At 37.1% G+C, this 17,338-nt stretch overlaps 1 protein-coding gene across 5 annotated transcripts in view; it reads left to right on the top strand.

Moving 5' to 3' along the window:
• The window catches only part of LOC140672644 (uncharacterized), a 132,211-nt gene extending 116,104 nt beyond the window's left edge, over positions 1–16,107 (top strand). For 4 of the 5 annotated variants that reach the window (XM_072904951.1, XM_072904950.1, XM_072904948.1 and 1 more), the window contains 8 exons: positions 6,954–7,121; positions 7,295–7,450; positions 7,687–7,920; positions 8,376–8,605; positions 8,741–8,893; positions 9,120–9,641; positions 9,778–10,152; positions 10,294–16,107. In XM_072904951.1, coding sequence (XP_072761052.1) covers positions 6,954–7,121; positions 7,295–7,450; positions 7,687–7,920; positions 8,376–8,605; positions 8,741–8,893; positions 9,120–9,641; positions 9,778–10,152; positions 10,294–11,664 — 3,209 coding nt within the window. In that variant the 3' untranslated portion in view covers positions 11,665–16,107. Of the gene's footprint in view, positions 1–607; positions 1,526–6,953; positions 7,122–7,294; positions 7,451–7,686; positions 7,921–8,375; positions 8,606–8,740; positions 8,894–9,119; positions 9,642–9,777; positions 10,153–10,293 lie in introns of those variants that run through there. The other variant, XM_072904952.1, reaches the window with a different exon arrangement.
• The last annotated feature ends 1,231 nt before the right edge of the window (positions 16,108–17,338 follow it).

Below are 17,338 nucleotides of genomic sequence, written 5' to 3'. Positions count from 1 at the left end.
TATATTATATTGAAATGATTCTGAACTTAGAAAAAAGAATTAAACAAGATGACCCTAAGAAGAAAAAAATATAAAGTTATCTTACTTGTTTGATTCTTTTAATTCATATTAAATATTGAACGAAAGAAATATATTTGAAGTCGTTCAAATCGTATTTTCTACACAATTTTCAAGCTTAATAGAGACATTCAAGCTCTTGATGATTCATTCTGTAATCTACAGTACGATACGAAAATATTCCACAAATTCCATGGTAAAGATAACTTTTAACCGACAAAATAATTCGTACAGAAAGTATTAATTTGACATTTCGAGGCAGGATTAAAAATCATAACTTAACTGACCGCAATACGTTCATGACAGATCGATGAAGCGTCTTTACGCGAAAAGGCGCTACCATTTCTAAGGTACGAAAGGGGAGCCGCTTTATTTATAGTGGTCAATAGACGTTTGCGTAAGTCAACCGGTGCACTCTCGACCCTTTTTAACAGTGTGCACGCGCACACCGGCGTGCACTTACGCCTCGCGAGGACGGGAGGACACCCACACGCAGGCGCGACTCGCGGAAAAATCTCGAGGCGAGAGGCGAGTATGTTCACCTTAAGGCCTTTAGTCCAGCGCGGTCGCACGCGACGTGCGCATCGTGTGCGCAAAGCGCAACTTGTATCTCTTCGTCGGCGATTTATCTTTGCGAGAATCCAACCGGGGATCAACTTCTCCGATGCATCTCGAGGGAACGCGCGAAATTCTCGAGTAAGATCGGCCAATCCTTCGATATTTCAATTTTTATTTCGTACCTTTTCTCTATGTCATGCAATTCGTAGATCAGAATTCTGGAAATTTACCTTTTACGGATATTTCTACTTTATTCCACGCTTGAAGACGCGAGTGACGTGAGAATATATACAATATGTAGCCGTCATCTTCTACATGACGTTTGATGAAATAGAAATTGACCATATCGGAGGAATGACAGATCTCGCTTGAGATGTTTTGCATCGTCGAATTATACTATCTGAATATAATTGAATTATTTTCAACCGTGATTAGGTGTTAATTGATTAATAAGCATGATATATTCACGCGATCCGGTTGATGTTTACTTTCAAAGTCTGATATAATAGCCGAGAATTATTCGATAGTAGTGGGAAAGTGTTTGTCGACATTTACCGATCTTTGTGAGAGATTCAACATAGTTGCTGGCAGAATTCTTTGCGAGAAGCGCGTTGAACTGAAATGGCCCTCGTGATGCGATAATACGGTAAATTCCTTGCAAATAGCCATTATGTGAAACGCGAACATCACTCGTGGCGATGCTTGGGTGACGACGGAGCTTCCACGCTCCGATGAGAAATTCATCGGGATGCGATGTTAATTAACGATCGCGCAGAAAGCGATTCAAGAGAAGGAGGAGGAGGAGGAGGAGGAGGAGAAGGAGGAGGATCGACGTCTCGTTCGACGCAGTGGAAGATGCTCGGGCATTTTGGTAGCAACGAGAGCATATTGGGCTACCTTGCTGTCAAAGGTACTCAAATGTATCCTAATATACAGGAAAAATATTGTAATAAAAGTTACAATATAATTTTTTTGTAATCGCGAACTCATACTAACAATATTAAAAATATTTCACAATATTTTTACTTAATAATATTATGTTTTATTTTTTACAAAAGAACATTTTGTAATCACTCAAATATCTTGATACACAAAACAAATGCATAATCATTAAACTTTATGCAAAGTGTAAATGAAAATGTATTTTTCACATAGTTTGTAAAATTGTTGTATTATCGAAATGAAATCGATCAAGATGAATTCTCAATAGCGATGATAAAAATTCAATCGATGATTGCACGTTTCGGATCTGCAAAATTTTGACAACAAAATATACACTCAACAAATTGACTTAATATAATAACAATATCATTAAATGTATCTCTTATCGTATTGACAACAAAATCAACAGACCTCTTAATTATAATAACGAAATTTGAGCGACCGCAGAACAAGACATGTGTTTCGAAAGTGTATTATCAGTTCCATTACACGGAGCATTCGCGTTGTAAAAATTTATTACGGCGACATGAATGTTCAGATAAGAGGTCTTGAAGCGAGTCGAAGAAAATGCGCTTAATCAAATTTACGGTAATTTAGCGTCGCGCGAAGACGAGGATTCGCAAATTGACGGCGAGTCGAGTCACACTTATTCGTTTGTGTGATGATTTACTTTAAAAGCCAGAGTAGAAAGCTGAATTTTTTAAATAAATGATTATCGCGAGGAGAGACAAATTTGATCGAAACTTCACGATCGCTATCGTCGCGTCGGTTTCCGAGTCACAACACGATCCGCGGTGTATTATTCTCCATTTATATATGCTTTCGCAGCTGCTTGCTCTCGCATTTAAAACGCACTCGAGATGCTCAAACATGTGAGTCGGTCGTAAATCTGAGATGAATATTTTACACGAAACTATCCGCATTTTCTTTTAAACGAGTCTCTTAAACGATTTAATGTTCCGGTGTCCTCAAAATTACCATAAATAAATCGCGAACAAATTAGAATTTTATATAGTTTCCATGGTGGCGCATAATTTTTTTACGATTACATTTTAAGAAACTTTTATTCGTATTACATATTTTATCATTCAAGAAACTTTTATTCGCAAATTTCTTTCTCTTATCAATTATAATTTTAAAAGTAGTTTTCAAAAGCTTTCAGATAGAGAGAAAGATTAATTATTAATGTATTAATTGTAATAGTATATAATTCAAAGACATTGATTTATTTTATTGCAAACTATTTTGTCGATCTCTGTTTTAGAGATTTATCAAACAGAAACTCGCATATAAAAATTTCAGATTAAGTATTACGTCTCTCTCACACACACATACACACACACACACACACACACACACACACACACGCAATGTTCTTTTAATGCTTTAATTTCTTCCGTGTTTGTCAACAGAACGCATCTCAATGTAATGTAAAATCGATAGATATATGTTGAAGCTATGTGATCATTTCCTTATTTATCCAGCGTTTATCTTTTGCCGACGACCCCTCCTGATAATGGAGCGGCCATGAGAGCCGTCGTAAAAGCCAGCATTGTGTCTTTCCCCAATCCTTTTTATTTCTCGTTTTTCTTTACCCTCTTGTCATATCGTAAAAGGAGATCGATACGCGTCTGGATGTGTATTTCTTTTTGCCAAGACGAGCTACCACTATACAAATCTCGCTGCCGTATGAATAAGACGACAAATCTCATCGTCATAAGAGACGAACGTTATGAATAATATGTTGGAGAGAAAATTCAATACGCTCTTCGAGAGAATGGAAAAATTTAATTGAAGAACATCATCTATTGAATTTTTTAATTTAATTTTTTATTAATTTATTAAATAATATTTAATATTTATTAGATAATATTTAATTGTATTAATTTTTATTTATATTCTAGAGCTTTAATTTTTAATACAGTTAATTGTAATATATTTGTACGTGATATTTTGATTTGATTTAGGAAGCGATACAAGGAAAAAGATACGCTTAATAAGATCTATTATTGAAGAAAAATTATTAAAATTATAAATAATAATTTAATAAATAATAAATTATATTATTTCCACGCTATTGTTGAACAAATTGATATTATAGTCTGTGATTATTCTCGACGAATTATTTCCAACTGCAATAAATGTTTTAAATAAATCAATGAAACTTGACATTAACAATTTTAAGATTAATTTATCCTGAGATTAATAAATTTCATATACTTGCAACTTGTTTAAAAAACTTGTAAATAATTTAAATTAGATATTATATCACATTTGTCCCTAAAAAAACCACAAATTTTCATTCTCTAATACTCTTTTAAAAACTTATTTTTCAAGCTGTATATTATAAACGCTAAATAAATTCCACTTGTTTGCCTACGTGTTTCGCATGCGTTCCTCTTTCGTCGTAGTCCTCGTCATCGAAAGTTATCGTTGAAAGTGATCGATGAAGGTACATGGAGAGAGAGAAAAAAAAAAAAAAACGCTTGTTCTCGCGTCTCGGAAACCCGTGACTTACGCATTTCCATTCGAGTTTCTTTCAAGTGTGAATGGCCGCGATTATAGAGAGAGAAAGAGAGGTTTGATTCCTTGATCAGTGTTTACGAGTCACGACCAAGTCACGATATGTTCGCGTGGCGTTGCCATAACGGTATTCCGATGCAGCAATGCATCGATTTACGCGTTGCTGCATCTCGCGTGGAAAGTGCAATACGCACGCACCGGTTTTCATTTTCATTCACCGCGCCTCTCGATTTTTTTCCTCGAAGATCCCGAGGATTATTCTCTTCCCTGCAGAACAATAATAATACATTCACAAAATGGCGCGATTGTAACTTCTCTTGTTATTGCTATTTATAAATTTACGTAAGAATTCTCTTGTCATCATTTAAAAGTAACAATTGCACATGTCGCTCCTGTGTTCAATGAGAATGTAAAATTAAAAGTAACTGAATTTAATCTTCTGCTTACATAATCTGCATTTTCAAATAGAATAAGAAATTTTGTTTATATCATGATGACTAGTGAGAAAACTAGGTATTTTTTAAATATTTTAAAATGAAATTAACTTTTATTAATTTCTTTGTAATGATAATTATATGCTTTAAATTTTAATTTTTTTATGCCTTTTCTGTCTCCTTTCTTATTATTACTTATTCTATAATTTTGTATTATATTATTTAATAATTTATTTATTATAATTTAATTAATCTAATTATTTTTTATCGAATGATACATATTAAAACAGTCTATTTATTTAATAAGATAATAATATATTCTAAAATATATATTTAAAAAAAAAACCTAATTTATTTATTATATGATTTTTTAGTTTTATAGATATACATATTATATTTTATAATTAATTCTGCAAGCTTTCTCGGCGATTTTGTCGCGAACAAGGTAGACACTGACGACACGAGAAATTCGAGGCGAACCACGCACAAATCTGCGCGATAAACGTTCGCAAGATTCTTCGGCTTCTCTTTCGCATTCGCAACGTCGACGTCGGCGGTTTCGCGGTAACGTCGCACCGCTCGTGACGATTCGTTGCGGCGATATCGTTCGCATTCCACGGGGTGCACGTCACTCGCCAAGCCGTTGGCGAGGAATCGTGTTCTCGAAAGTCATGGAAAATTGCGGGCTGAACCGCACAATGTAATCTATGTATGTAACCACCTGTGTCAGGATACGACGGACGAGAAACGAAAAGTATCGATCTCTCCTATCGTTTGCCTCGTTACTTTTATGTCGGACGATGGTCTATAAAAGTAGAGAGAATATCCATATAAACGTAACTTTTATTTTCAACATTCAAAAAATTATCTTCTGAATTTTCATATTTATCTCGTTCCTTATTTTTTTTATATTTTAATTTTTATTTGTACGACTTAATAAAATGAAAATATTTATTCTTTTATATATCTCGCAAGTTTCGTATAAAGCTTCCTTGTCCTTTTGACTAATAAAATATTGTGGAAAAATTAAACAAAAATTCTCTCATGCTTTTGTATAATTATACCTCGACGAGCTTAAAACATTGACAATCACAAAGTGGCTTCATTTTATTTGTCAAAGCGGTCTTGACACTAATTCGCACACATTATTAATTAGTCACGTGGCGCATTGCACTTTTTTTTTCGTGTGGATTCGACACTTACGACACGTATTAGCGAAGCGAGGAAGAAACGTCGCCGACAATATGCCCTCACGCGTGCCCTCGCTCTTTGTCGACTCAGGACGGAATGTCACGCCTACCGTGAGTCGCATAAATCCATGTATGTATAATTGCTATTTTACATCCGCCCTAATTACGAAACATCTAGCGAGGATAAGTTTTCTTTTCGATAAAAAAAAAAAAAAAATAATAATCCCGTCGTGTTTTTATGTTTACTTCTTTCACAAAGACGTTTTACAACTTTATATAGTCTTGTATTTGCACAACTGCTACGTTTAATTTATTAGTAACCAAGTCTGCAATCTCTATCTTTGATAATATTGTTAGCATTAAAAGAAGGAGAAACTTTGAAGGTAGATCTTATTTATAGATTTCTACATCGAATGATAACGGAGGATTCATATATGTATAATATTATATAGAGAAAAATGTGGCAACTTCTTGATCGTCATACTCGCTGTTTTTCGAAGTGATATAAGCGCAAAACACATACTCGAGCAAGCTGTTAATTCCTTTAATTATCGCCAAGAACTTTCTGCACGTGCATGTTATCACATGTTGATAGCGATCCATAGTTATAATTATACCGTTATATGATTAGTAAATATACACAAGGGTAGATGCCGGAGATGCACTCGAATTTGCACGTTTACCGTTTCCCAGGAAATCACATGGCAAGAATCTCTGATCAATCGTAAACAGACTTAATATGATAACGAATAAAGATTGATAAGGTATATGATGTCAATGCGGTCGATGTGTAATCGATTAAAATAAAGCATAAATCTTAAATGTCGCATTTATATCTCTTAACTTTCCGATGTAAAAATAAATTTAAAAATTATTAATTTCATAATTAATTGAAATTAATTATAAAATTAATACGTCGTTCGATAGATTGTATAATATAATGCGCGTCGTAAAATTTTGTATATTTAATTTTTTTTTTAATTTATTATATTTTATATACCTTTTTCTTTCGGAAAATATATATATATACATGATATATGATATATATAAGTTGTACACTTTGTCGAACGATTATTAATTGTTTAATTATAATAAGATCAGTAATTTAATCTCTTAATTGAACATTCCGAATGACCTCATCTTTTGAATATTGTATCCAAAATTTTTAATATACATACCTCGTTTTTCAATTGCAGACTGATAGCTTAAAAAGTGAAGTACGATATAAACGTAATACGTATTCTTGCAGATTCCCAGGATGTCGATTTGGACGCGATCCTCGGTGAACTGTGTGCCCTGGAACGACGCTGCGACGGCGATATTGCCTCCACTCCTGCACCAGATGCACAAAGGCCAGGACGACCCAGTAGTGCAAGGATCAATCCGGGTGAAAGCACTGACATCAAAAATGAAGGAGGTTGGCACTTGAGAAATTTTTCACAATTTTATTGCATTATCCTTGCTCTTATATACATATATAAAATTTATTTCTATAAATATATATAATATTTATATATTATATTATTTACACGAGAAAGGTTTTTTAATGCAATTTATTTTTATCGTCTTTATCGTGCTCTTGTTATATAGGTATACGCACTGACAGTCCCGACAACGATAGCGCGTTCTCGGACACGGTGTCTATGTTATCCAGCGAGAGTTCGGCAAGTAGTAGCGGTTCCGGACATAAACCACCTCAGACCGCGATACACACAGCTCCTCAACAGCAGCCGCATCAACTTGTCGGTGAGTCTCTATTTTAATACTTTAAAAGGCGATCTTATTATAATACTTTAAAAGGCGAATTTTATTTTATTATATTCCAATATTCTTTTTTTTTCTGCCGGATGACACATTCTTATATGCAAAGTATTTTTCCTGTATGATTAAATTATTCTCGGAGAGTACATGAGTTTTTTTTCACGGCGTATCTATAATGATATTTGCGCAGATGCGATGTATGCGTGTTGTTATCGTTACAGATGCAGCGAGCAGAGCGAAGGCGGAGAAGATCCGCCTGGCGCTGGAGAAGATGCGCGAGGCGAGCGTCCAGAAGCTCTTCATCAAAGCGTTCACGTTAGATGGAAGCGGTAAGAGTCTCCTTGTCGACGAAGGGATGAGCGTCGCACACGTGTGTAGGCTGCTCGCGGACAAGAACCACGTGCCGATGGATCCAAAATGGGCCGTGGTCGAACATCTGCCCGATCTTTTTATGGGTGAGTGTCGTCTTCTTCATTTGCCAGATGGTGATGCAATAATAATACAATATTGGATAACATTTATTCACGATGTTATTCTTTAACGCTGATCTTAATCTCGATATTTATATATAATTTGAATAAAATATGATATCATTTGTATTATTATGTAGAATATTTTTAAATATTCCCCTATATACATATAAAATAAATATTTTATAATATTTATAATTTATTTCATCAGACATATGTATATTTTTCTTTAGCATAATAAAAGTATAAAGATGTATATATTTCTATAAAAAATTATATTAAAGAGTAACATCTGTTTTCTATCTGTATAAAATAATATAATAATGCGCAGTTTTTTTATTACATTTAATTACTTAATATTTTTTCTAAAATATTTAGTCATAAGTCTCCGGAAGATTATTTAGAACGAATAACGAGCGAGCTGCTAACAAATCTTTCAGAGAGGGTTTACGAGGACCACGAGTTATTGGTGGAGAATCTTCTATTGTGGACCAGGGATTCTAAGAACAAACTGCTCTTCGTCGAGAGACCGGATAAGACGCAGCTATTTCTCACACCCGAGCGATTCCTTCTGGGTCCCTCGGATCGCGGCGGTGGCGAATACGACGATCACTCAAGAAATATTCTATTGGAAGAGTTCTTCTCGAGCAGCAATGTCGGCGTTCCCGAGGTAAGAGGCGACATGTTTTACGATCTCCTCGCATCTTGGCAGCTCCAGACCAAACGACGTATATATGTATATCCTATACGAATGATATAACAAATACATTCTGTTGGCTTCTCTCCTGCATCGATTTGCTTTTAGGTCGAGGGTCCACTGTACTTGAAGTCGGATAGCAAGAAGGGCTGGAAGAGGTACCATTTCATTCTGCGAGCCTCTGGTCTTTATTACTGGCCGAAGGAGAAGGCGCGCACCGCCCGGGATCTCGTCTGTCTGGCAACATTCGATGTTAATCAGGTTAATTATAATTCTACATGTGTTTCATTTCTTCCTACAATATTTGTGTAAGAAAATGTTTCAAAAATTGTAATTGTAATTGTAATTGTGTGTACATCTATTGTATCTTTCATCTTTTCTACTGTTATACTTTAAGATTGTTTAATCAAATATCTCCTTTTATTGTTTCATGTAAAAACTTTCCGTAGAGAATATTATTGTATAATTATTATTACTATTAAATCAGGTTTACTACGGTGTCGGTTGGCGAAAGAAATATAAAGCACCCACGGATTTCTGCTTTGCCGTGAAACACCCGCGATTACAGCAGCCAAAATCTACCAAGTACATTAAGTTCCTCTGCGCGGAGGACAATGCTTCCTTGGAGCGATGGATGGTCGGCATTCGCGTGGCCAAATACGGCAGACAGCTGATGGAGAACTATCGGGCACTGGTAGATGAGCTGGCTCAGGAAGATCTGGACCTACTAGCACACGCCAGATCGTGCTCCGTAAGCTCCATTGCTACGCCGCCGAATCAGACTCAGTACAATACGACGAATGATAACGCGAGGCAGTTTGCGGAGAACGTAAGACAGCACAGCAACGAAACGACAGTCGTCGCTCCGACGAGATACGACAGCAATCAAAGGCAGAGTTACAACAATCCGGAACAACGGCAAAGCTATAACAATGATGGCAGGTTGAGCCGAGCGAGCAGTTCCAGCTCCAGCGGATGTTTGTCTGATGGAGCACCAAGTAGCTGTGAGGTGAGCACTATTTGATTGGTACAATAATGAGAGAAGTCTATGAAAGTAATTATTTTTTTCTACGCCGCGCATCTCACAACAGTCTTATGTATAATTATTTATTTCTATTATATTCATTTTTATTGATTACATCAAGGTGGCCTTTGAATGCGGTGAGTTTCCAACTGGCACGATAAAACGAAAACCATCCATGAATCCAAAGTTGCCCCTCACGTCGATAACAAGGCAATTGAAGGAAGTCGGTGAGACTGTGCGAGACGAACCGGACTCTTGTCCGAGCCCGACGAGCTCGGGATCTGGTACGTTGACGAGAAGACACAGTCGCCGACGGAGTGGTACTGATTCCGATGGATCTGGGACTCTGAAGAGACATCATAGATCTGGAAACGCGACACCAGTCAGTCCGGTACCGCCTGGTACGCCGGTAAGAGAGAGAACGAGCCCTATGGGATACAGTAGATCGGAGAGTCAGGAATCCAAGACTCCGACGAGTCCGATGCAAGCATGTATGGTGAGTATATTGACGTGTAATGTCTATATTAAAAAAATTAAAAGGTTCTAATATATGATTTTTTGATAGCTCTTTAACTATAATCTTGAGGAGAAGAGATTAAAATATTCTCTGAGAAATAATGAGTTTTGTGTCGCGCAGATGGATTCAATCACCTCGCTGCCGCCGCCACCGTCGCCGTCGAGAGTCGTCGAGGAAGTCGAGTCTGACAACGAGCCGCTTCCACCTCCGCCACCCGAGATGTTCCGATCGAATCTTTCGCTGGACTCTCTGCCGCCACCGCCAGCACCCGGCGAGCTTCCGATTTGCAACACGCCGGAACTCACGGGCTCATCGTTGAGCCTCGTGTCGCTGCCACCACCGCCCAGTCCCTTGGTCGGCGAAACCGGAACGATACGTCGCGCTAGACCGAAACAATCTACCCCTACGAACTCTATAACCCCCGAAAGCACCCCCACGCACAATCCCAGGTCGCAGTCCAATCAAATGTATTTGAATACGAATAGTGTAGCGCTGAACAACAACTTGGTCCAAAACAGTCAGAATTATAACTTGGCGCCTCATAACCCGAACAGTACCGCCAATTCCGTACCCTCTCCGCATAGTTCCTATCCAGGATCGACAGCGAGCACGCCGACTTTTACGCCGAGCTCGCCGAGCTTTGCATCACCACCACCATTTGTGCCGCCGCCGGCTTACGGCTCCCAGCAGCAACATGTCAACTCCCAGAGCCTCCCATGTAGACAGAACTCTAAAGTCGAATCGATATACGCGAGTCACCAGCACAACACTATTCAGCCAATCAGGCCGAATCCTAATATGGACACTGTTCGACGCAGTGCTATGAAGCAAGGAAGCGGCCATTACGCAGCGCCGCCGTACTTGGCTGAGTTGAAAGCCGCCTCCAGTCCACAACCGCAGCGTCGGGTGACCATTCAGGAACCGCCGACGTCGCCTAAGTCGAAGACAGGCACCGGCAAAAAGATCTCGTTCAATCTACCGCCTCAACAGGAACCCAATAGTCCTGCCCTACCGCAACGGAAGCCAACACCACCTAGAAGATCTGACAGCACCAGGCTCACGTCGCCCAAGAAACTCGCGGCGTCCGATCAAGCACCGCCAGGTGATTTCTTGAAGGATCTCCAACGAGTGATGAGGAAGAAATGGCAAGTCGCGCAAAAGTGCAAATTGGATTCGACGACGACGCCGCACGAAGTGCTCGGCTTTCGAGATCCACCGCCCGCTGTGGCCGATTACAGGGAAACCAACGTGTCTAACTGGGTGCAGGAGCATTATGGCACGGACAATCTTTACGAGAACGTTTACGCGACGGATCCCCACGCGCCGGTCGAATACGCATCCAGTCCAGCCCGACAACCGACGGTGAGATTCGCCGATGAGAATCGCAGCATGAACATCGTCAATGCGATAGCCGGTAAGAGAAGACCGCCACCGCCGCCGCCCAAACGGGCCGAGACTACGCATCTCACCACTACCAGGGCGATGCACTGACAATAGCAGATAATTCAGCCCCATCCCGAGAGGCGATGGTATTGCTGTCTCTGCGGCTGGTGGAAGGAGTGAGGCGAGGGACGTCTCTCTGATTACTTTATCCGCTCTTCCGGGATGCCGGGTATATATCGAATTCATTCGCTCCACCTTGCTTCGGAGAATTGTCAATGGAGAAAAAAAAGGAGGAACGATAAAGAAAAGGTTGTATAGTTTCGCTGCGTACTTTGTTGCCGGATTTTATGCTGATCAACTCTTTGAGAGAATAATAAAAAGGAAAAGAAATTGTTCGGATACAAAAATTAAAAAAGAGAATATATTTATCAATTTTATTCCGGATGACTCTTTTCACACGTATACAGTTCCATGGAAAGAACTGGATCCTTAGAAGATTTATGCGAGTGTTGCCTATCGAAAGAAGATATTCAAATTATCAGTAATAAGATTACGAGAAATTTGAAAATGTCCTGGCGAATTATAAAAGGATGAATATCGATAAACCGTCCTTACCGGAAGATCTCCTAAACCTGATTATAGCAGAACTGCCATTCGAAGCTAAATCGAAAGCTGAGTGATGTGAATGCTCTTTCGAGCCAAGCAACGAAATGAATTGAACTCGAGTCCGCGATAGAGATTCGATCAACATACAAGGAATACTGCCACACATACAGAGGATGTGATATAAATCGTAAGCCCATGCGTCCCCGTGATTCAAGGATCGCGCAAGGAAAATGAAGAAGCCATAAAAATAAAAAAAAAAAATAAAAAAAAAAACCAGCAACGCGACAGAACGCACAATGCGCGAATCGGAGGATCGAATCTTATGAATCGCGATTTTATGCAGAATCGCGAATTCTTTTTATTGCGCATATTTCATAACCGCTAACTGCCTCTGCGTCTGCGATTCTCTCAAGTATACTTGGATGTGTGATAAATATTATAAAGTAAAAGAAGTAATCTAAATATATAAAAGAAGTATTCTATAAACGCGGATAATAATTCGTTCAAATAATCTCAAGTTTGATTTTCGACCCAAGTCGGTAATTATTTCCGAATATAATTAAATGTCTGACATTTAATTTAATGTTAGTTTCAACTCAAGTTGAATGAAATTTCAAAGGTATGACAAAAAAATTTACGATGCGTGTATCGTAATTTCTAATATAATTTGCTTAAAAAAAGAATAAATATAATATATATATTTTTTCTCATCTCACAAGTTTTTGCTCGTTCACTGTTTTGAGATAAAGAGCTTACTTAAAGATTCGGATTATATTCCCCCAAAAAAGATTATAGTAACAACAGGAATATATAATTATATTCTATAATGTGTAAACTGCAACGCGCTCAGAGGGAAAATCGCCGCGAAGTGGAATTGATCTCAGTTTGGATCTCCTCGATTGTTTTTTTCCCAGCGAGAGGTTGTTATGACGAAAAAAAAAAAAAAAAAAAAAAAAAAAAAGAAAGAATATACGAGAGATCAACTCCTTCTTCATGCAACTATGCGTTTATTGCGATCACATCCCTTGTGCATAGGTATATATGTATATAAACTGAGTATATACGCGACCATTTACATCGGTATATCGACTTGATGTGCTGTACGTGTAGTTGTATCATACGATTCAGGCACGACGATAACAGTCGTCTTTACGTTCTTACGTTTGTCGATTGTATCTAATGAGAATGACGTAACGATAACTCTTTCTCGCTCACCGTCGAAGCGAGACTTCATCACGAGGACGTGAGCTCTCGTTTTAATGCGTTACTTTTTCATTCGACGACGGAGTAAAACCGAGAGGCATCGATCCGAGAGTCAAATGAAAAATGAGAAAAAGAGAGAGAGAGAGAGAGATGGAAATTCTCCGATAATTATCTGGAGATGCTAGAGTCTAAATAGATTAAATAAGTACTTTAGATACTTTAAATAGAACTGTCAAAATGAACGCTGCGTATATTAATTATCTGCATATTCACTTAGCTCGTTCATCTTGATGATTTTATTTCTTATATCGAGTATCGAATTTCTAGAATTGAACCGAGGATATTGCGGTCCAGGCATGCGTGCAATTGTCTCACGTCGCCGAGGAGAAAGCGAAAAAATAAGCGTTTGTCAAGATCATCACGCTAGCCAATGACGAAAAACAATACCGTGCGTAGCTTCGCGTTTGTGATCACCGATGTGGAATCTTCAGCAACGACTAGCCGAGCCTTTCCGAGGTCGCGTAGCTGATGTAGTTTTATATCTCGATTTGTATCGCGTTTTTCGCATTTTGACATACATGCGAAGGTTTCACCACTTTTTCAGAGAGCATCTGTACCGTCGAGTTTTTATATGTGTAAAAATCAAAGCCGCTCGAGAGAGCTCGTTCGTGCGATAATCAATCCGTAGAAAGTATTTTGTAAGATCAAATTTTTTGATACAGAAATATTTCGCCATAGTTCTTGGAGTAGGAAATTCACGTCTTTTTATAAGAGGTTTATCGACCGGTCGATAAATAAATATTTCGAGCCGAGACAAGTCGTCTCCGATTTTTCTAACTCTTCTGCGTGATGTTTCCAGTTTTCTCTATGAAAAATCATAAAGCTGTGCCGCATGTGTGCGAGATGCTATTTACCGAGATTGGCTTACCGGGAACTTTTTCCAAAAATATTTCGCATTGCCCTGGATCTGCGCGCGAGACATTTTCCAATTTTCTAAAAAAAAAAGAAAAAAAAAAGAAAAAGTGTGTTTTTGCGCGAGGATTTTTCCACCGATTTTATAAAATATTTATACCGTATTTATACAGTTTTCATCACTTTCTTCACGCCGTGCCTGTGCGCGAAAACTTTACCACTCGTCAAGAAGATTCGCACGATCCTCGCAGCGGCCGCGCTCTCTCGAACGTGCACAAATCGAGCGCAAACTGTAACACAATCGAATTACTTAATAATAAATAGCTAAAGACTAACTTTAAAGCGGAACCGTCGATATGTGTGTCGATTTAATTGTATTTCCTGCGCATATTACGCGCGGTTTAATCAAACTGAACCAATAATATATATAAATGCATTTTTGAGACTAATATACCGAGAGATTTTACGGAGACTAAGCCTGAATACAGGATGAGGACTTTTCATATACGAAAATTTCGAAAATATTTTTCTTTTCAACGAGTACGACGGTATCGGTTCTCCTGTGCTTAGAACACGCGAAATCTTTCCTCTCGGATAGATCTCGTCGAAAGATTTTAACGTATTCAGTTCACACTTTACGTTAAAAAACTTTACCGAAAAACTTTATTATTATTATTTTTTTTTTTTTAATCATTCTAATGTAATTTTATTTTCCATTTTGATGCAACGTTTCGTTCTTTGTGCAACGCGCTGCGCTGATTTATTCTACAGGCGAACTGATACAAGGACTTGTTGAAAATGCTGGCGTGCTGAGACACTTCTTTTGTACTCCTTTCGTATACCCCTTAAAACAACTTTTGCCGAGTTGAGAATACAATCGATGCATTCTAAGCAGGTAACTTTAATAATATTCGATGATGTACGCGTGCTACCCGTCGCTTAATTTTTGAAACGAAAGAATTAATCGTTTTCTCAATTCGAATAAACAATTTTTCATTCGATCAAAGCTCTCGAGATTAGTGCAATTGGCCAAAAAGATAAAACGATATTAGAAATTTGTAGAGAATCTACAAAATATCGAGAAATTGCAAGCATGATATTATGCCGATAATAGGAATAATATCTTGATTAATTGTATTTTTTCATAGCCGATAATATCGACGTTTGTAAAGTTAAGAACAATCTCTGTTTTATTTTAACTAGAACAAGCTTCGAGCAAGTTTAATGTATACGAGACAAATATTCAAACGAGCATTGCGTTATTTTTTCGAAAATGAGAATGGATAGAAAGTCGGCCCTGGTTATATTATTATATTGTACCTTTTTCGATTTATATAATTTAAGTTGTACGTATAACTGTAAATATTTATAATACAAATGTTACTACGAGAGCAAAAATTGTTGTCGGTCGCGGGCAACGATATAAACACATTTACGTTATTTAGGACGAAGAGGAGAAACAAGAGGGTGAGTGTAAAACTTTGAAGAGCTTCGAACGGGGTTGCACGTTTCGGGATTCAGTTAATCGTTTAGAAATCGCTTCTCGATCAATTATCGCGACAACGCTGTGTTTGCATCGCAAAAATTGATTGAATGTAGCTTAACACTTAGACCTTAGATGATAACAGGTTGTTTCGGATACATTCTCTGTGCAGGTGTGTTAAAAAAAAAAAAAATAAATTGCGACAATACCATTATTTCTGTGTGACTCTCGACGCCAGTTGTTTAGGTATGACTCTACCGGACGAACAAAGAAATGCGCAGCAGTTGAATATTATAGGTATTATATTCATGTTTTTATGTAAATAAATTTTTGGTATATTTCAATGATCGACGACCCGTTTTCTATTCCATTCTGACTCGCCATATTCTTGGATGTTTATTATAGAATAATGCATTTAAATTGTAATATATGTCTCTTTCTTATAAACGATATATATAATATATATTCTCTCCTATACTTTATAATATAAATTTTTCAATAACAAAATTGTTGAAAAATAAAGTTTGTTTTGACACAGTCTAATTTTATTAAATTCTTATAAAAATTAGTTAATATTATTAATATATTTATAAAACAATAACTTTATAAAACTTTTATATGAAAATTAGTTAATGCTATATTATTATTATTGTAAAAGTAGTTATATATTGTTAACATTTTATATATATATATATATATATATATATATATATATATATATATATACATATATTGTACAGTTCAAATCTCTTCCTGCTTTACTAACTATTGGTAAATACTAACAGCTGATAATAGAATATAAAGTCTGATATTTTTAATATAAATAACAATACAGTGAAAAGAATTATAAAAAGAAAGAAAATTAGAAAAAATCAATGTTATTTCAATAAAATTTTTACGTTGTATAATTTTGCCAAAATTCAACACGATTATACTCTTGAAGATCCTAATTTTTTTACTACGCGTAAAATAACATTAGAAAATAATAATCTTTATTTTAAAAAGAAAATATTTTTATAAATTTTGTGTTTTTGATATTTCTCACAAGAAGTATAATAATATTTTCTTGCGACTCTCTCTTTCTTCTTTTGGATATCGAATCGAGTACTCACCATCCTCCTATCCCGGCGGTATAGTGGCAAAAAGATGCTCGCTTCCGGTCATAAAAGTGCTCTAAAAAGTCTTCGTTTTTAATATTCTCAAGCTGTAGGGGAGAGAGGGGAGAGGGGACATACTTTGTAGATGCACATAAACTTTTCCATAATATCGAATTTTTCCTGTTATCCCAAGACTCGCCATAACGTAAAACTAGCTTCGATATATACATGCATACTCTGTTTTTTATTATAATACATTAACGATAGTCCGCAGTCATGACTCATAACTCATCTGTTGCGTTCTTTGTTGGCGATCGGCTCGCAATTAAATCGCTCGATAAATTCGCGATAAGAGAGCGATCGCGTTGAATCATTCGACCTCCAGATTCGGAGAAAAATCGATTAGCAGGCGGAATATGTCATTCGTATATAAATGAAGCATTCATCGCTACACACATTGTAACGGGAGATTATTTAAAAC

This window comes from Anoplolepis gracilipes, chromosome 13 (assembly GCF_047496725.1).
Source record: "Anoplolepis gracilipes chromosome 13, ASM4749672v1, whole genome shotgun sequence".
Taxonomy (NCBI): domain Eukaryota; kingdom Metazoa; phylum Arthropoda; class Insecta; order Hymenoptera; family Formicidae; genus Anoplolepis; species Anoplolepis gracilipes.
Note: the sequence above shows the minus strand (reverse complement) of the source record. Positions and strands in the feature narration are given on the sequence as shown.